General features: G+C 40.6%; 1 protein-coding gene across 2 annotated transcripts in view; it reads right to left on the bottom strand.

Annotated features, from left to right (window-relative positions):
- LOC122790015 (mitochondrial poly(A) polymerase) overlaps positions 1 to 21,471 on the bottom strand; it is an 894,403-nt gene that overhangs the window by 312,417 nt on the left and 560,515 nt on the right. For both annotated transcript variants that reach the window (XM_044057550.1, XM_044057551.1), the window contains one exon: positions 5,208 to 5,432. In XM_044057550.1, coding sequence (XP_043913485.1) covers positions 5,208 to 5,432 — 225 coding nt within the window. The remainder of the gene's footprint in view (positions 1 to 5,207; positions 5,433 to 21,471) is intronic.

Raw genomic sequence — 21,471 nt, 5'->3', positions numbered from 1 at the left:
AATAAGTGATAGCTCACAAACCACCTTAGGCATAAAAGAAGGGTTAATGTGCAAGGACACCCTGTCCTCATGAAAGATAAAAAAGGAGGACAAGCCATAAGGTAACCTGCAATTCAGACACCCATATGGCAGAAGTAAGAGCTAACAAAAGAACAGTCTTACAGGAACAATGTTGTCAGGAAGCCGAAGCAGCAGGCTCAAAAGGAGCCTAAGTCAACCTTTCCAAAACAAAATTAAGATCCCAGGGAGAAGGAACAGGCTTCCTGGGAGGTTTAATATTAAGGACGCTTTTAAGAAACTGTTTCACCTCAAATCTGGAAGCTAAAGGAGAAAAAGGCAGACAGGCAGAGATAGCTGATAAGTGGGCCTTAATAGAAGACTAGGCCAAACCAGCATTGAGCAATTTACACAAATAAGAGAGAACCAAAGGAATATCCACACTGAGTGAATCCAGGTTACGAGAGAGACACGAAATAGAAAATCTCTTCCACTTAAATAAGTAAGATTTCCTAGTAGTAGGTTTCTTGACCTCCTGCAGGACTTGCAGCATGTCCTCAGAAAAAAGGTGCCTATGAGGATTCACAATTCTATCACCCACAGTGAGAACTGAAGTGTGGACAGGAGGGGATGGATGAGAGTTCCCTTGGCTTGTGTGATTAAATCCACCCTGTGAGGTAACTTGTGTTGACTGCCCCTGGCTAGATTCAGAAGTAGAGGGAACCAGTGCTGTTGAGCCCAAAAGGGAGTCACCAACAAGATTTTGGGAGCATCCTGTTGAATTCTGAATAGGAGTTTTGGAATGAGAGGAAAGGGAGGGAATGCATAAAGAAACATCCCCTTCCAGGAAAATGAGAGGGTGTCCATCCTCCACATCAGAGGACCTGGGACTCTGGCACAAAACAGAGGAAGTTATCTGTTCAGTGGGGAGGTAAAAAGATCCACTTGAGGAGAACCCCACTGGTGGATAATGTCCAGAAACACATCCCTGTGAAGCATCCATTCGTGAGACTGAATTAAGGACCTGCTCAGTGCATCTTCCACAATGTTCTGTTTGGAAGGGATATGAACTGCCTGAAGAGTCACTTGATATTTGATGGCAAGACCCCATACCAGAAGTGCCAACAGGCAAAGAAGATGAGATCATGTTCCACCCTATTTGTTGATATACCACATCACTGTGGGATTTGTCTGTGAACGTCATGAGAGGCCCCAGAGAAAGAAGAAGATGGATCGGAAGATGGAGATAAGCATCCTTGAGATCGACAGATACAATATAGGCCCTGAGGGAGCAAGAGAGGAAACAGAATCTGAAGGGACAGCATCCGAAAGGAGGTCAGATTTACAAAAGTGTTTAGATGAGAGAGGTCTAGAATAGTAGAACCCTTTCCCCCTTTGGGACACAGGCACCTTGAATAGTACCCTGAGTCAAGAGATTTTGAAGAACCTCTGGGGAAAAAGGAAAGCTGTCCTTGAGGAGGATGAGGAATCCTTATAAAAGGAGGATAGGATTTCCACACCATGAAGTACCTCTGATGAATGATCAACAGAACCCAAGAATCCTGAGTGATCTAAAGCCAAACAGGAAGAGAAATAGAAAGGGAAAGAGGAATGTGGCAGGGAAAAGACAGACAGTCATACAGTACCTGGTTTGTCCAGAAAGGAAGGCTTTGGAATCCCTGAAAACTAAGTAGACTTAACAGGAGGAGCCCGTTTGCCACTCTTCTTACATTTAATAGAAGGGCGGGATTGTCTACGAACAAAGGCAGGCTTAGCGGGGTAGTTTCTCTGAAATTTAGGCACAGGAGAAGAAAAACACATGTTTAAGCTCCTGTAAGGCACCTTACCCTTATTCTGAAGTGACTTAAACCAGCAGTTGCTTCCCCAAACAAAAATTTAGAATCCAGAGAAGCATCCATCAACTTAGCTTTAATATCATCAGGCAGAAGTTGAATCCTAAAGCCAAAAATAATTCCTCATCACTGAACCAGAAACAGCTGCCCTAGAAGAGTCATTTGCCAGATCATAACTACATTTAATAGACTAATGAATGACTTGACAGCAAGTCCATAGCAAGGAAAGAACAGAAGTTTTACCCTCAGAGTCTGGAAAATCAGAAATATGGGTCTGATGATTAATAGCCCTAAAAGTTAGGGTAGTAGAAGTGTAAATCTTCTTACCCAGCCTTTCCATAATTCTGTTGCCCTTGTCAGAAAGCAATAACTTGGGCAAAGGAAACAACTGAGATGGCTTATCAGAGGATACAGACACTACAGAGGAATCAGCAACAGGACATTTATGTAGAAAGTAGCAATCCTCAGGCACCTTATAAAACCTATCAGGCTTTTTGGGAGCAGGGGGCAGAGAATCAGGTGCCCAAGAGTCAGTGGAAGAAACATCCAGCAAAGCAGCCAAAATAGGAGGAATAGAAACAGGTTTAGGAGATTCCAACTGCAGCAACTCATAGTACTTCTTATGAATGAGACCTGAACATAACCCCACTTAAAAAAAAATCATCCTAGAGTGCCCCCCCCACAAAAAAAAATAAATTTCCTCAGAATGAATATCAGGACTAATAGGTTCCTCCTCCTCTGATCCATAGTCCAAAGGAGAAGGAATATGAGCAGAATAAGTCAGGGATTCATCATCAGAATCTGACTCATCTTCAGAAGAATCCTGTTCTCCAGACCTTTTAGGGGTAGAGACCAAGGAGGAGCAGGAACCAAAAACCCATGAGGAGGCTTTAAGTACATTAAAGAAGTAAATAGCCCCCGAGTGAAAGCCTGTCACTCACTTTGTGGATCCCTAGGAGCAGAAGAAACATGTAGTTTCTTTTTTAAGGGAATGTCCCCTCCAAAACACTGAGAAGGCTCAGACCCAGGATGGCAGTCAAGAATTGTAGTAGGAACTTCTTCCCCAACTAAAATCTGAGGAACTTCCTTAGGCCCCTTGGAAAAAAATCAACCGCGGCTTCCCCTGAACGTCCCAGATGGATGCCTGCAAAGCCTCCTCAGACATGCTGCCAGGTGGATACTCATCAGCCTCCAACATGGTCAAGGCAGAGAAATCAGAAACACGTCCGGGCGAGCCTCTGGGTTTGCAACAACCTCAGGAGAAACACCTGTCAGAAGCTAGACAGCAGAAATTTCAGTTGTACATTTTCACCTACTTCTTCCCTAACAGCTGACCCTCAGGGCAGGAGAATCCTTTCATTGTATCCTTAGCGAGAAGTGTAAGATGCTGGTTCTCAAGATACAAGGAAAGGGAAGAAAGCCTATTGCAAAGGGTTTTCAAGACAAACACCTGACAAACTTGAACAAGATGTATGGTCATGAGAAGCTCCTAGGCAAAAAAGGCACTTATTGTGATGGTCTTTATGGGGAATCCATCTCCCACACTGGCATTTACCTTTCTTGGATGGCATTAACTTCAAGCAGCACAAAAAAGCAGGATAAAACAAAACCCCCCAATGGGGCACTTATCTGCAACTGGTAAAAGTCAGCAAATGGGTGTATGTAGTCACTGGAGAATGCAAGTGTGTTCAAATGGCAGAAAGCAGACTCAGGTAAACAGACCGACGATGAAAAGATACATTTGGACTGGCAACAAAGAAGTTCTGATTATGGTAGGCCTAAATGTCACCTTTATGCCCTACACTACGCAAGGAGGGTTTGGGTGATGTTCGGCATACATTCAAGCAACGGTAATCTTTAGTAATCTGATTAGACATCGGGCTTCCATTGCAGGGAATCAGATATGTTAAGAATACTGCAGCAGTGAATATAAGGACATTTGATGGAGCTTATTAGCAAGGCATATTTTCAAAGTTTGGCATGTGATAAGATGCATGCCAGCAGAGGGCACACACAAACTGTAGCTTCTCAGAAAAAAATGGAACATCGGAGCAGAAGGAAGGAGACTATCAACTTCAGAGTTATCATAGGTGTCCCCAATGACAGGCATTTGGTTGGAAGCCAACTTTCTATCCTTGAAGTTAAGGATTTCTACCTGTAAACTTACTCTTACCACAAACTAAATTAAAGCCGTCCACTATGAAAACATAACCTTGTTAAAAAAAAAAAAAAGTCTGCTGGGATTCCAAACTCCTAAAATGCTTACTTAGGTAAGCTGCTATTTCAAATGGAATGATGTTGCTGGATCAGCAGCTTAAGAACCATAACCAAGTCAAGACATTTAGTAAAGTCCATATCGACTTCAGCTTCCTGCACTAAAGATCATTTTTATTGTTTAGATTTTGTTCATGTAAAGTGACTACAAATGAAATTCAATGTACCAAGCTCACATACTCCGCACATACTAAGCCAAAGCTCTGGAAATGGGATTTTGATAAACAGGAATTCGTCAAAAATGGGAAGAGCTGTTGGTCCTCAAGCCTGGAAAAATACCACTGTGTAGCATTGTGAGACTCTTATCTGGTTGAGGATTGATAAACTCTTGTCATAATATCTATAGTAATATCACAACAAACCTTTCCAATGAGTAAACTATTTTTCTATCATCTTTGTTCTTTCTCTTGAATGTGCTCAAGGAATTCAAGGCTGAAACAGAATTGTTACATCTATCACAAAGCAGATGCAGGTGCTTTGTTTTATGTGTAGGTTGAGACAGCACCATACAAGTTGACACCTTCAGCATTTTTTGGACTACTGGCTGCACAGCAAACAGTACATGAAAATATTTTCTTTCAGACTAGCTCTACATTACCTGGTATACACTATAGACCCCCATCTCTTCCACAGCCTTCTTACTAAGCCAGCCAAATATATATTTTTTTAGTACTCATTTATACAGCTTCATCCTAGGTTAATGTATTCTGAGTTTACTGCTAATGTGAACATCCTGTTACAAGTTTCAACTGTAATGATGTCATACACTTTACAATTAAAACTGGGACTTCTGCATCAGGGCTCACCACTCTGTGATGCAAACATTGGCTCTAGGTGTTTTGGTCACATTGGCTAATGGTGATGTGACAACCTGACCTCATGTAAAAATATGAAAAAGGGGGTTGACGACGATGGCAACTCATCTGGACCAGCTTGCCAAGAAATTCGGTAAGACACTAGTTGAATGACAAGCCTTATGCTTTACCTCGTTTCCTGTGTCACCACACACAAGGAAAAATTAATTCAATGACAAACATGTCTGCAAGACAAATACACACTGCCCTTTTGTTTAGTATTTGTTACCTTTCCTGTGTTCTTCCCGCTGATACCATCCAAATCTAAGAACATATCCAAGTCACAGCCCAGCTTTCCAAAACTGTTTACAGAAGAGCCAAAAGGTTTCACAGAACATTCTGGAAAATATGCTGAAGTAATATCTTTTACTAATGAACACACAAGAAATCGGAGTCGAATGTTCTCTTCAGTAAGCTGGTACTCTTCAGTAAGGGTGTTCAACTGCTGATCTATCTAGGAAAAAAAAGACAATAATATTTACTCCATAATTTCTCCAACATGAAATTACAACAAAAACAAATCATATCCAACTTTTTACATGCTACAACAATGTGTCCTTGATATCTGAAAACTAAACTGGATTTAATAAATCTTGCTCATCAGTACATTTGCACAGCATATCCATTTTAAATCTATGGGATAAACTGGATGCAGAATCCCTCACAAACTATTTAAAATAATTTTGACTTCAAATTACTAAATCATCATGCTTTTTACTTGTTTCCCTCACTCAGAGGAGCAAAAGTAACAATCATAAATTACTGTGTACAACAAATTGAATGTTAGATAAACATGAATTAAAACTTTACTATGGTCAAGATCTTGACTATTCACAGAGAGATGACATCTCTCTTTCCTTTGCATGAAATTATACACCTCTGAATGCAAACTATTATGAGCCATCCAGTATACAGGACAGGTCAGCAAGTCCTGAAATCAATATGTATGCAGTCATCACACCAGTTTTCCGGTCAGAAGGCTTTCCACGGTGCACAACTGCTGAGATTTCTTCTGCTAGTTGCAGCTTACAATATTTGCCTTTCCTGTTCCTATGATTGAATAACCAACCACATCATGTTCCAGAGTAGGAAGAGTGCTTATTCATCCTTCTGCTGCTCAGTTTGACCTCCAGCCACAGAAGGAGCATTATTCTCCAAGACAGGAAATAAAAACACATCATATCATACTACACGGAAATGAAGACACTCTACTTACAGGAAAACCTGTCTGTAGTAGCAGGATGGACAAGCTTACCAAACCAAGAGGGACTATAATGAGCACATGCTGCAGAAGGCCTCTTCACAGATCAATTGAAAGGTTAAGTACATGTCTGTTGTATCTTTCCTCAGAGGGAACAGCTCTTCCCCCAGCAGCAATTAAATGTTATGAGATGTCAAAGATAGAAAATGGTTAAAAAGCTCAGGAGGCTTAATCCTGTAAAGATGAGATAGTAAAAGACGGTCTAATTCATGGAATCGCAATCCAACCAATAAAACTTGATTTTTTTTTTTTTTGCTCTGGTCCTTCCTCTGACCATTGGGCTGAACCCCTCCCTTGTTGCTCTACTGACCCATTCATTCCTCCATATTACAGCCTTACAGCTCATTCATTCCAGGGGGATGAGGAGCAAGTAGACTGAGTGGCACCATTATCGAAGAGGTGGTCTGGGTTAAATTTTGTTTGTTGGCATTGGTTTTTAGTTATCCTTTTAAGTCACTATTCCCCATGCATAAGTCAGTGTTCAAAGAGCTGGGATGGAATGGACCATTATGATGCATGACATGACTGACTGCTCCCCCAACCCTTGTAGACAGGTTCCCCATGTGATCTCTGGTCTCTACCAGGAAGTCTACCACTGAGAGTGTGCTGGAAGGGCATCCCTACCCCCAAGAAAATAGGCAAGATGGCTTAAACCTCAATAGTCCCCTCTGTCCCCAAGCCAGCTCCAACGAGTACTGGAGCTGAACTTGGGTTGCCCAGGTCACAAGGCTTTAGCCCTCTATGCCAATGGAGCTAGCCAATAATGCCTAGTGAATGCATGAACCAATGACCAACTGGCCACAGCACAGATAAGCAATGGAGACATCTGTAAATCAAGTAATGTAAGGAGTTGCACCTTTAGCAGAATGGTCTTTCAAGACTTTTTAATGTTACCTAGTTAATATAAAGCATGATGCAAAGTACAGTTGTGTCAGAATGTACCATAACAGACGATGTACTACTGATCACTGTTGTGGTATTCTTGACATATGGGTCATCACCACTGACATCCAACTGGGTTCCAAATCTTTACCTTCCCGAGGTTTTACATCTGACACCTCGGCTTGTATGCGTTGGGGTGTAAACATGGACAGAGCAGCATGGATCCTCAAACCATTTCCAAGCCAGTGGCGTGTATACTACTGAGAGAGGGAGATTGCTCAGCTAGAAGGGCTGTAGGCTTGAACAGGTAAGAAGACTACCCAGTTCTCACGTAACAGAGGACAGGTTAAAGCAAAAGGAGAGAACAGCCAAAGTGACACAGAGAAGAGGGGATGGAATACTGCAACAGTGACCAGTAGGATATCTACTGTTATGGCAAGTTCTAACTGAAATTACTGTTGCAGTATTCCTGACATATGGGTGACTCCCAGAGCTGGAAGAGGGAGGAAGGAAGGGTGGTTGGCTACTGAGTATAACAGCTGTCTAGCAGTCTAAACAGGAAAGACTTGGCAAAGGCTGCCCTGGACCTAGAAAAAGTATCAATTTTGTAGTGTTCAGTAAAGGTGTGTACAGAGGACAACGTTACAGGCTTCAAGATAGACCTGGAGTCTACTATTTTGTGAAAAGCCCCAGAAGAAACCACTGGCCTAGTGGAATGTGCTTTAGGGCAAGAAGGCAAGGTCTTACCATAGTGCAAGTAGCAGAAACACATAGCCTTAGAAATCCAAACTGCAGTAGTTTGTTTGGAAACTGGCTGGTCCAGCTCAGGACTCAAATGATAAGAAACAGCCTGTCAGCCTTTCTAAAGGACTTTGTTTTGTCCAGATAAAATCTGAGTTGCCTATGAATGATCAGAGAATGCAAGATCCCCCCCCCCCCCCCATTTCGTGGCTTGGGGAAGAAAGTAGGTAGATGAATAGCCTGATTGAGGGACATTCCATTCTCTACCTTAGGCATGAAGTATGGATTAGTCCTGAGAGTTGTCCTTTCCTTGTGAAAAGAAAGAGAAGGGGGAATGGCCATGAAAAATTGTAACTCAAACTCTCCTAACAGAGGTAAGAGCCAAGAGAAAGTTAGTTTTCCAAGCGCAAACTTTTAGAGAAGCAGAATAGGATGGCTCGAAAGGAGGCAGTGAAAGCTTTTCTAACAAGAAATTAAGATCCTAAGGAGGAGAAAGGGGTTTTCCTTGATGGGTTAAGATGTAGGACTCCCAAAAGGAAAAGTTTGTCCTCCGTCCTAGCCACATGTGGAGGGCTAAGAGGGAGGCAGGCAGTGATAGCTAACAGGTGAGATTTTATATAAAAGTAGGCCAAACCTGAACAAAGAAGTTTACAGAGACATTGCAAATACAGCAGGAACTTGGGATAAGAGTGGGTCCTGACTATGTTTGCAGCACCAATAGGAAAACCTTTTCCATTTAGCTATGTAAGATTTTCTAGTACTGAATCTCCTGGTCTCTTGTAGAACTTGAACCTCTTCAGCTAAGAGGTGCCTTTGAAGAATAAAAATCCTATCATTTACAGGGTCGAGTTGAAACATGGAAAATCTGGGTGGAGAAGCAATTATTTTTGCTGCATTATCAGGTCCAACTGAAGAGGTATTCTCCTGTAATTTCCCTCGGTCATGAGTTAGCAAGATAAACCAATGCTGCCTCAGCCAAAATGGTGCCAGTAGAAGTTTGGGTGCTTCTTTATGTGCTTTAAGAAAACTTTTTGGAAGATGAAGCAGAGGAGGAAAAGCCTTGAGGAACTTCCCTGTCCACTGGAAGGAAATGGCATCTGTTCTCCAGGCTGTACGACAAGGATCCCTGGTGCAGAACTGGAGCACCTGATGGTTGGTTGATTGGTGGGTTGGTAATGCAAAGAGGCCTATCTGAAGAATACCGCACTGAACGGCGATCATCTGCAAAACCTTTCTGGCCAATGTCCATTCATGGGAGTCCTTCCAGGGAGTGGCTTAGGAGGTTTGCTAGCACATTATCCTGAGAAGGGATGTATGTGGCTGAGAGCATGATGTCCATTTATGCTGCCAAATTCATGCCTCCTGGGCTACAGTTGGTAAGACCTGGTGCCTCCTTGTTTATGTACCACATGACTGTGGTGTGGTCTGGGTTTCCAGAGGTTGGCGAAAATCTGAACAACTTGTAGAACAGCACTTATTTCCTTCATGTTGCCATTCACCTGCACTCAAGTGTGATCCTGTCCATGCCCCCCCACTCCTCATCTGAGGTGTTGATGTGAACCTAGTGAAGAGAAGGTGGTGTGAATGGCAATCTTGGGATGAGGATGACCTGTCCCTTCTGCCAAAGCAGCTACTTTCTGAAGTAAGGGAGAATGGGAAAAATGGTGTCCAAGGGATGACAGTGTTGGGACCACACAGTTTTCATGTACCACTGAATTTTTCTCATGTGAAGTCAGGCCAGGAAGAGCATAGGAATGGTAGCGGTCATGAATCAAAGCCCTTAACACCCCCCTTGCGGAGCAATGGGTTACAGAGGAGAGATTTGGAAAAAAGTGAACAGATGGTTAACTTTCTTCTGGAGCAGTATGGCATGCATTTTTTTTTTTTTTTGCATACAATCTGCAGTCCAGGAAAACCAGATCATGTGTAAAGACCATGTGGGATTTTTTGTACTTTATAGTGAAACCCAGACCTGTCAAAAGTTGGAGGGTGAAGTGTAGATGCTGAAGAAGAATGTCAGTTAAGAAAGCCTAGATCAGTAGGTTGTCCATGTAAGAGAAAAGTACAGTAGTGTACACTTACCATAAATGTAGATGTTAGAGTGTATTCACTGTTGCAGTCATTACATTTGGGCAATCTGCTGGCAGGTTGCCCTCAGTTGGCCTGATTAGCAAAGTCTTGGATCCTGCGTCGGATGCTGTCCTTTCTTTCATGACGTCAGGTCGTCGGGGTTTAAAACATGCAGCCGACGCCATTACATCAGTTTTTCTTGCCCCAGATGTCAGGTGCCCCCCAAATGGGGAGCAAATGAAATTAAAAAACACAAAAATATACCTCCAACCAAAAGCAAATACACCAAAAAGGCTTTTAAGTACAGTAAAAGAAAGTAGAGGTATAGTCAGAGAAAAAAACAGGGGGCTGGAGGGAGGGAAACCAGGACTGCAACAGTGAATACACTCGAACATCTACATTTATGGTAAGTGTACACAACTGTACTATGTTCTTCGTGTTTCACTGTTGCAGTCAATACATTTGGGTAGATTCCCAAAGCTATGATTGGGTGGAGGAATTTATACAGCATTAGGACCAGCTATAAGGCCCTGCAAGACGGCAGTGGCAAAGCCATCTCTGGATTTGGAGAAAATTGGTAAATGATAATGCTTGGTGAAAGTATGTACAGAACTCCAGGTAGCAGCTTCTAGAATATCACTGGTAGGAACACCTCTGAGAAACGTTGCAGAAATAGATGCAGCCCTGGTGGAGTGAAATCTGATCCCCTGGGGGATAGGTTTTCCATGGTGCTTATATCAAAATGAATGCAATGGCTTATCCATTTACAAATGTTTTTTTTTGAAATAGCCTTCCCCTCTGCCCCAGCAGCAAATGCTACTAGCAATTGTTCAGACTTTCTTCGAAATTTAATTCTGTCCAAGTAGAATCTAAGTTGCCTGTGCACGTCCAAGGAATGCAGAATCTGTTCCCCTTTGTTCTGAGGATTGGGAAAGAAGGTTGGCAAATGAATGGACTGATTAAGAGCCACACTGGAAACCACCTTGGACATGAAGGATGGATTGGTCCTCAGAGATACCCTGTCCGCATGAAAGATGATGAAAGGCTCCACTGCCATAAGGGCCTGTAATTCAGATATCCTTCTAGTTGAAGTGATTGCTAAAAGGAAGGCTGTTTTCCAAGAAAGAAATTTTAAGTCTGCAGAAGCAGCTGGCTCAAAAGGAGGTAGAGTGAGCTTCTCCAAAACAAAGTTAAGGTCCTAAGAAGGGGCAGGAGTCCTGGGTGGTCTCAAGGTCTTTGCCCCTCTGAGATACTGCTGAAATAGCTGAAGCGTGGCTTTTAACAGAGGAAAACGACAGGCCCTCGTGAAGCATCTCAGTTAAGTATTGCAAAATCTGAGGCAAATTGGGTGCTGCTGTGCTCATCCCTAAAGATTGGTTCCAGGCACAGAATCTTTTCCATTTGTCAGCATAAGATTTTCTAGTACTAGGTCTTCTCGACTCCAAGATGACATCCATCACAGGTTTGCTGCGGGTTGCTAAGGGTGAATTTAAGTGATTAGCCAAGCTGCAAGGTTCAATGTTGGAAGCTGAGGGTGCAGAATTTGGTTCTCCTGCTGAGACAGCAAGGAAGGCGTCTGAGGCAGGTGCCATGGAGATATTTGTGACACACTGCGCAGGAGTGGGTACCAGTGTTGGCGTGGCCAGTCTGGAGCAATCAAAATCATTCTTGCTTTGTCCTGTTTGACTTTTAGCAGAACTTTGGAGAGCAGAGGCAGAGGGGGAAAGGCGTAGACTGATATTTTTTTTCCAGCTGAAGGACGGAGCATCTACTTTCCAGGCTTTTTTGTGGGGAGTCCTTGTGCAAATTTTGTCCAACTGGTAGTTCTGGGGAGAGGTAAATAGATCTATGTCTGGGCTCCCCCATTTGCTTGTGAACACGTTGAAAATCCGTGGTTCCAGTTTCCACTCGTGTGGGTCCATGAGATTTCTGCTTAGTCCGTCTGTCAGTGTATTCAATTTTCCTGGCAGGAACTGAGCTTGTAGGTGCACTTGGTAGCTCAAGGCCATGTTCCACAATGCCATGGCTAGTCTGCAGAGGGGGTAGGAATGTGTACCCCCCTGCTTATGTGCCACATAACCATTGTGTTGTCCATCTTTACCATTAGTTGTCCTAGAAGAATGTAGTCCTTGAAGGCTGTCAGAGCATTCTGTACAGCTAACATTTCTTTTTGATTGATATGTAGGTGCATTTAATTTGGGTTCCATTTGCCCTGAATGCACTTCCCTGCCAGGTGAGCCCCCCCATGCATAGTCTGATACATCTGTAGTTAGGGTTTGGGCAGCAGGGGGTAGTGTAAATGGCAGTCCCTCATTTTGGTGGCAGGCCTCTGCCCACCATAGGAACTCTAGGCGTATGCAAGGTATGATAGGAATCATTGTTTCCAGGCTGTGACAATGTTGACTCCATAGACTTTTTAAGTAACACTGTAGCTTCCTCATATGCAGTCTTGCATATGGAATTAGAAGAATGCAGGAGGCCATGAACCCCAAGGCTTGCAGTATTTGTCTTGCAGATAGCAGGGTTTTTGTGGCTACTTGTTTGAAGTAAGTTACCAAAAGAATTTGCTTCTCTGGCGTGAGGAAAGCCAACTTGGCAGTTGTATTCAAGCTTGCACCCAGAAATGTAATCTGTTGAGAGGGTACCAGTTGTGATTTCTTTTCGTTTATTGTGTACCACAGACAGGTTAGAACCTCTTTTACAAACGCCAGATGATTTAGAAGTATGGCCTGGTTTTCTGTCTGAATTAGACAATCGTCCAGGTATGGATATATTTGAATATTTCTTTGCCTGCAAAATGCAATTACTGGAGCCAGGCACTTTGTGAATACCCTGGGTGCAGTAGACAAGCCAAAGGGCAGTGCAGAGAACTGATAATGCAAGTAGCCTGCTTTGAAGCATAGGTATCTTCTGCAAGATTCCCTGACTGGGATGTGCAGGTATGCTTCTTTTAAATCTAGAGTTGCCAACAAGGCATCTTTGCCTAGCATAGGAAGTAACTGGTGAAGAGTCAGCATCTTGAATTTTGGAATGTTCAGAAAGGTGTTGGGTCCAGAATTAGACGCCATGATTTGTCTTTTCTGGGTACCAGGAAAAGCCTGGAAAAAAATTCTTGTCCCTTTTCCTCTTCTGGTACCAGTTGAATAGCCCCCATGTTTAAGAGGGAAAGTGCTTGTTTTTGAGCCTCTGCCCACTAATTTGGGAGCAGGTCTGGCCACCCGTTTGGTGTTGGCAACGTGTGGAAATGAAATCTGTATCCCTGGGACACTATATTTAAAACCCATTTGTCCTGGGTTATGAGTTCCCAGTTTTTTGCATGAAGAGCAATCTTTCCCCCCAAAGGGGCGGCTAAAAGGTAAGTGCTTGGTAATTTTAAAGGAAAGTCACTGAGACTACTTACCATAGGGGATGTCTTGTTATTTCCAGACTTGGAAGTGGAGGCCCCCCATTGCTTAGTTCTGACAGTTCCCTAAGACTGAAACCTGGTGCTTTTGGTGTGACTGGGTTTGGCTTGAGAGGATCTGGAAGGAGCTGGAAAGGACCAATTCTTAGTAGGCCAGTGCCTACTAAATCTTGGAGGTTGCACTTGTAAGGAACTTTTACAGTTTGCATAGATTTAGCTTTATCTTCCATCTTTTTTAGAACTTCTTCAGCCTTATTGCCAAACAGGCGGTCCTGATTTAAAGGAGCATCCAACAATTTCGCTTTAACATGATCAGGCAGAGATTGCTCCTTAAGCCAAGCATGCCTTCCAAGCATCGATCCAGTAACAGCAGTCCTGCAAGAGGCCTCTAAAGTATCAAAACCACACTGCAAAGTATGTTTTCCAACTTGTTCAGCAGAATGCAATAAATCCTGTAAATCTTTATTTTCCACACAGTCAGAAATCATAATTTTCTGTTTAAGCAGTCCAATAATATACTGTTGATATTTTAACATATGAAATTGGCAGTTTAAAGCCCTGATTACCAAGGTTGCAGAAGTATAAACCTTTTTCCCCATCTATCCAGCACCCTGGAGTCTCTATCATAAGGGGTAGGCTTTTTAGCAGTAGAAGCCTTAATGCCCTTGGGCCTCTGAGAAACGGTTTCTGGATTTTTGAAAAGGAACTTGTGGGAATCAGGAACCCTGTAGTATCGGTCAGGTTTACTAGATGCCGGAGGCAGGGAATCAGGGGCCATACTGGATTCCGAAAACACATCATCAACAATGCCTAGTACAGGAGGTACAGCCAAAGACCTATCCTGAGGAAGAAGAAGGAAACCCCTAAGCCTCTTTTTTGAATCAAAAAATTCCCGACTTTCCCAGTGGAAATGCTCCCTTAAGGTATGTAAAGTTTCCCCAAAAGAAAAGTCCTCAGGGGAGGAAGCAGAGGGAATGGAATCCTCTGCATCAGAATCCTCATAAGTAGGAATGGACAAATCCAGGTTATTATTAGAGTCAGAAGAAACAGAGTCCTGATCAGAAGATTCATAGCTCAGCCCTAGGCCACTTTGAAGGGGGGGGGGGTGACTACCCCTGATTAGAGTAATTAGATCTTCAGCCATTTTGATCATTTGTTTTTTTAGGCATAGGGGCTTGAACATGTGGCCTGGGCATCGGTGTTTCAGACACAGATCAAGATTTAGGCCTTAGTATTGAAGGTGGAGACGGTTTAATATGCAAGTCTGTAGAGGCCTGAATACACCCTCAGAAGCCGGTGCCTGCACAGTATATATAGCATATAAAGTATTTTTTATTTTTCTCATGTCCAATATTTATCTGTTTTTTATATGCGTATATATTATATATGTATTTTTGAAAAATATACGCTAGGAATGATGGGTGTTTGGTGATTTTAAAGTATTGTTATTTCATCATTTCCTTGTATTTACTTTACTTGATTCCACCATTCTGTGGAATGCACAGTTATTTGGAGGAATAGGATTTTTAGCTATGTCTCATTCTTTTTGTGCTTTCTACTCGTAGAGCTCACAGAGCTATCAGGAAGCTGGTATACTTTATTGTACTGCACTGATTATTTAATTGTTTAATTGTTAAATTGTTAAATTGATTGGTTAATTGATCATTTTTGAGTATGAGCCTTTGTATAAAAGTGGTTTTATAAATTTAGGTGTTAAGATCTGAAGAAGCGTACTGGTTGGTACGCGAAAGTGCGCATCTGTTCTTTTTATTTAATAAATCAGTTGGACTTTTATACAGCAGTATTTTTTCGTGGTGGTTTCACTCGTATATGTTTTTTGATTTGTTCAGTCTTTTGACGAGGGAACCTTTGGACTTATAGCAGCATCTAATTTCATCAAGTTTGTCTTTCTGCTTTGTGTTGGTGCTGTTGTATTCACACAATGGATGTGACACCTTGTTGAATTGGACTATAATCCTGAAGTAAGATGTTAATTTGAGATGGAATAACATCATGAATCAACGTATTAATCCTTTACTTTCGTTGGACTTACAATTACCCATAGTATCTCCTTCAGGAGGTAATGTAGACAATTCTACTGAGTTTCAAGTATTGAGTAGAGAATTAGAGAATGACTTATACAAACTGCAAAGATATGTATGGCAGAGAAGACATATGGAGGCATCTTTGCATTTTCATGTAATTCCTCGTGGTATGAGGGCTGTTTGTATGCCCTCACACGGCGATAGCCACCCTGAGCTTCTCAAGAGATGGCAAGAACTGAACATAGAGCTCAGCAACAATTACATGAGATTGTTAATTGATTATTTTTCTCCCCCTGAAGCGGATTTAACGTCCAAGGTAGAGGCTCTGAATAGGGATCTGCATAACCGCTTCAAAAATGAGAATTATACAAAGAGATTAGATAATATATATTTACAAGTCAGGGCATATAGTGACAAGCTACAACTCATAAAATATCGTAAGCTGCAGCGTGATTTCAGGGACTTTTCCCTTGGGCAAGTGTTTGTTTGGCCTAGATCCAATACTGTTCAACAAGTGAGAGGCGATACAGCATTAGCAGCACCAAACCTCAATAATGGTGAACCTCCTATGGCTGATGATTTCGCTCCTTTGCACACAGCTCCTTTAGAACATGAGAGCAGTGTCAGTGAAACTATTACCACACCACCGGATGGTAATCAGATACCAGGTAATCCAGTCCATATGGACACTCCTCCACCGAATCAACAGGCTTACAGAGAGGGGCACATGGGTAACATGTTGGGAGCCACACCCAAGTTTTCCACCAGCGGAATACAGCATTGTTTGCCTCTTCCTGTGAGAAAGAGGCCAATATCAAGAAATCGTTCCAGCAGCAGAGGCCGAAGAAAAAGGAAGTTTTCTGGTGCAGATCAAGACCAGAGACGCCGTGTGAGAGACTAAATGAACTTCTGTTTAATTTTTCAAGGTTTGATTTTTCAACATCTGATCTTTCTTTACATAACAAAGGACTTACTTATATCTCCTCACAAGGTAGTAGCCTGAGTGAGATGCTAACTGATTTTAGAGTTTTTGGACGCTCAGTGTCCCTGAAATTGTTTTTTAATGTTAAACAAACTATGAGGAAAAATACTTTAGTTTGTCCTTCAGATTTTAAGCGTAAAAGTACTTTTACGCCAGCGTTACCAGCTCAGGTAGAATGTTTCATTAAACTCTGTGAACAAGATTTTTATAAATATTTTTTACATACTAGAAAGAAATGTATGTTTTTTAATACTTCTAGAGAGGAATGGTGTTCTCTACAAAGTTTAATTCACAATATGGAGCTTACGATTAAGCCAGCTGATAAGGGGGGTGGGGTTGTTATACTGAACACTGCTGACTACAACGCAACTATGTATTCTATGTTGAATGAAGTTACCACATATAGCGAGATAGATAATACAGCGCTAGCAAGAATTATTAAGCATATCCATGAGGGGATTTATGACTTGTTGATGTGTAGACAAATAAGCCAAGAACTGTATGATTATTTTTATGTGGAACAACCTGTGATTCCTTACATCAAAGGACTTCCAAAAGTACATAAGAAGGTGGTTCCGCTACCTATGCGTCCCATAGTCTCTGGAGAGGGATGGGCTACGGAGACGATATCTGTATACATTGAGAAGACATTAAGTCCTATGGTTAAGATTGGTTTCGACCATACTCAGGGATACTTACCAATTGATAGATATGTTTGAAAATTTTTCTGTTAATTGGAAAATAGACACTTGTCTTTTAGTTACACTAGATGTAAAAAATCTATTTACATCGATCCCTAATGAATATGGTATAGAAGCCATTAGGGACTTATTGAATCACAATGTTAACTTTAAGCAGGATCAACAGATACTTATATGTGCCTTATTAGACGTAGTTTTAGCTAACAATGTCTTCATGTTTAGGGACAAGTTATATTTACAGAAATGGGGTGTCGCTATGGGCACCCCATGAGCAAATACGTATGCTAACCTGGTAGTTTACTACTGGGAAAAGAACCACCTTTTTAATAGTAAATACTATGATAAAGTCCTGCTTTACAGAAGGTTTGTGGACGATATCCTTATTTTTTGGAATGGAACTGTAGATGAATTAAAGGATTTCATCTGTTATCTAGAGTCCACGACCAGTTTTCTGAGATTCACAATGGATTGTTCTAGTGAAGTGATTAGTTTTCTAGATATCAACATAAGCATAGATAGACATGGTAAGGTTTTAACCTCTTTATACAGGAAACCATGCTGGAAAAACACTCTGCTTCAGTTTAGCAGCATGCATCCCCGCCATATATTCCCCAACATAGTTAGGAGCCAGTTCATGAGACTCATTAGGCTATGTAAAGTGAGCCACGAATTAGAAAAACAGGCTGATATAATGGAATGCCTCTTCGTTGAGAGAGGCTATGATAGAGGCATGGTGAAAGATATTAGGAATTTGATATTAAATAAAAATAATAACAACAATAATAACACCAATATAGGTAGAAAAGGGTACATTGGCTTTAAGAGTCTTACATCAGCTACCAAGGAGATGAATGATAAGAGATTAACTTTTATTACTAGATTCACTAATGATAATAAAGAAATAACAAGGATTATAAGAAAAAATTGGCATGTTTTAACAATAGATGCACATATTGCAGATATTGTAGGTACAACACCCCGTTTTACTTATAGAAACAGTAAAAACCTGAAGCGGCTACTTTGTATTGAACATGAACAGAGTTCAGTAAAACAATACTCAAATAAAATGAGAATGGGCACATATCCTTGCAAGAAGTGCAATATGTGTGGCTTGATTACTGACACACAAGTATTCATGCATCTGGATACTGATTATGTTTTTCAACATAGATTTTTTGCTTCTTGCAACAGTACTAACCTCATATATCTAGCTACATGCGTACAATGTGAAGCGGTCTATGTTAGTTTAACAAAGAGAAGGCTTAAGGATAGGATGTATAATCATTCTTATGAAATCAAAAAGTCTAACCAACAGAATGCTTTAGCCAGACATATTATGTTAAATGAGGGACATGATTTTAGATTCAGAGTGTTACAATTAGTAACTCCTAGGAGAAGAGGGGGTAGTAATATGAATTATTTGGAGACTCTGGAGCTACAGTGGATTTTTAAACTGAGAGCACATTTATCATCTGGTCTTAATCAGTCCATAAATATTAAGCGCGTACTTGAAGCACGTAGTAATAAATGAAGGTTTTTACACTTTATATAAATACATTTATTTATAATTAAAATATCAGTATTTGCTTTATTAATAAGTATAATGTAGTGTTTCATTGAGTATGGGCATTTTGTCATATATTTATTTATTTGCTTCATTTATTTATTTATTTATTTATTCATTTATTTATGCACATACATTTTCATATACACACATTCATCTTTATTTTTATGCATTTGGTATGTTTACAATTATATTTGTATCTACATAATATAATAGGTATTATTTTATGGTAATTAATTAATGAAACTTTGCACATGAATTAATATAGTATATAAGGTATTTTTATTTTTTATTTTTCTCATGTCCTATATTTATCTATTTTTTATATGCGTATATATTATATATGTATTTTTGAAAAATATACGCTAGGAATGATGGGTGTTTGGTGATTTTAAAGTATTGTTATTTCATCATTTCCTTGTATTTACTTTACTTGATTCCACCATTCTGTGGAATGCACAGTTATTTGGAGGAATAGGATTTTTAGCTATGTCTCATTCTTTTTGTGCTTTCTACTCGTAGAGCTCGCAGAGTTATCAGGAAGCTGGTATACTTTATTGTACTGCACTGATTATTTAATTGTTTAATTGTTTAATTGTTAAATTGATTGGTTAATTGATCATTTTTGAGTATGAGCCTTTGTATAAAAGTGGTTTTATAAATTTAGGTGTTAAGATCTGACGAAGCGTACTGGTTGGTACGCGAAAGTGCGCATCTGTTCTTTTTATTTAATAAATCAGTTGGACTTTTATACAGCAGTATTTTTTCGTGGTGGTTTCACTCGTGTATGTTTTTTGATTTGTTCAGTCTTTTGACGAGGAAACCTTTGGACTTATAGCAGCATCTAATTTCATCAAGTTTGTCTTTCTGCTTTGTGTTGGTGCTGTTGTATTCACACGATGGATGTGACACCTTGTTGAATTGGACTATAATCCTGAAGTAAGATGTTAATTTGAGATGGAATAACATCATGAATCAACGTATTAATCCTTTACTTTCGTTGGACTTACAATTACCCATAGTATCTCCTTCAGGAGGTAATGTAGACAATTCTACTGAGTTTCAAGTATTGAGTAGAGAATTAGAGAATGACTTATACAAACTGCAAAGATATGTATGGCAGAGAAGACATATGGAGGCATCTTTGCATTTTCATGTAATTCCTCCTGGTATGAGGGCTGTTTGTATGCCCTCACACGGCGATAGCCACCCTGAGCTTCTCAAGAGATGGCAGGAACTGAACATAGAGCTCAGCAACAATTACATGAGATTGTTAATTGATTATTTTTCTCCCCCTGAAGCGGATTTAACGTCCAAGGTAGAGGCTCTGAATAGGGATCTGCATAACCGCTTCAAAAATGAGAATTATACAAAGAGATTAGATAATATATATTTACAAGTCAGGGCATATAGTGACAAGCTACAACTCATAAAATATCGTAAGCTGCAGCGTGATTTCAGGGACTTTTCCCTCAGGCAAGTGTTTGTTTGGCCTAGATCCAATACTGTTCAACAAGTGAGAGGTGATACAGCATTAGCAGCACCAAACCTCAATAATGGTGAACCTCCTATGGCTGATGATTTCGCTCCTTTGCACACAGCTCCTTTAGAACATGAGAGCAGTGTCAGTGAAACTTTTACCACACCGCCGGATGGTAATCAGATACCAGGTAATCCAGTCCATGTGGACACTCATCCACCGAATCAACAGGCTTACAGAGAGGGGCACATGGGTAACATGTTGGGAGCCACACCCAAGTTTTCCACCAGCGGAATACAGCATTGTTTGCCTCTTCCTGTGAGAAAGAGGCCAATATCAAGAAATCGTTCCAGCAGCAGAGGCCGAAGAAAAAGGAAGTTTTCTGGTGCAGATCAAGACCAGAGACGCCGTGTGAGAGACTAAATGAACTTCTGTTTAATTTTTCAAGGTTTGATTTTTCAACATCTGATCTTTCTTTACATAACAAAGGACTTACTTATATCCCCTCACAAGGTAGTAGCCTGAGTGAGATGCTAACTGATTTAAGAGTTTTTGGACGCTCAGTGTCCCTGAAATTGTTTTTTAATGTTAAACAAACTAGGAGGAAAAATACTTTAGTTTGTCCTTCAGATTTTAAGCGTTACCAGCTCAGGTAGAATGTTTCATTAAACTCTGTGAACAAGATTTTTATAAATATTTTTTACATACTAGAAAGAAATGTATGTTTTTTAATACTTCTAGAGAGGAATGGTGTTCTCTACCAAGTTTAATTCACAATATGGAGCTTACGATTAAGCCAGCTGATAAGGGGGGTGGGGTTGTTATACTGAACACTGCTGACTACAACGCAACTATGTATTCTATGTTGAATGAAGTTACCACATATAGCGAGATAGATAATACAGCGCTAGCAAGAATTATTAAGCATATCCATGAGGGGATTTATGACTTGTTGATGTGTAGACAAATAAGCCAAGAACTGTATGATTATTTTTATGTGGAACAACCTGTGATTCCTTACATCAAAGGACTTCCAAAAGTACATAAGAAGGTGGTTCCGCTACCTATGCGTCCCATAGTCTCTGGAGAGGGATGGGCTACGGAGACGATATCTGTAAACATTGAGAAGACATTAAGTCCTATGGGTTAAGATTGGTTTCGACCATACTCAGGGATACTTACCAATTGATAGATATGTTTGAAAATTTTTCTGTTAATTGGAAAATAGACACTTGTCTTTTAGTTACACTAGATGTAATAATGAATATGGTATAGAAGCCATTAGGGACTTATTGAATCACAATGTTAACTTTAAGCAGGATCAACAGATACTTATATGTGCCTTATTAGACGTAGTTTTAGCT

The sequence above is a fragment of the Protopterus annectens genome, chromosome 15.part0 (genome assembly GCF_019279795.1).
Source record: "Protopterus annectens isolate FY-2018-M chromosome 15.part0, PAN1.0, whole genome shotgun sequence".
In the NCBI taxonomy this organism is placed as follows: domain Eukaryota; kingdom Metazoa; phylum Chordata; order Ceratodontiformes; family Protopteridae; genus Protopterus; species Protopterus annectens.
Note: the sequence above shows the minus strand (reverse complement) of the source record. Positions and strands in the feature narration are given on the sequence as shown.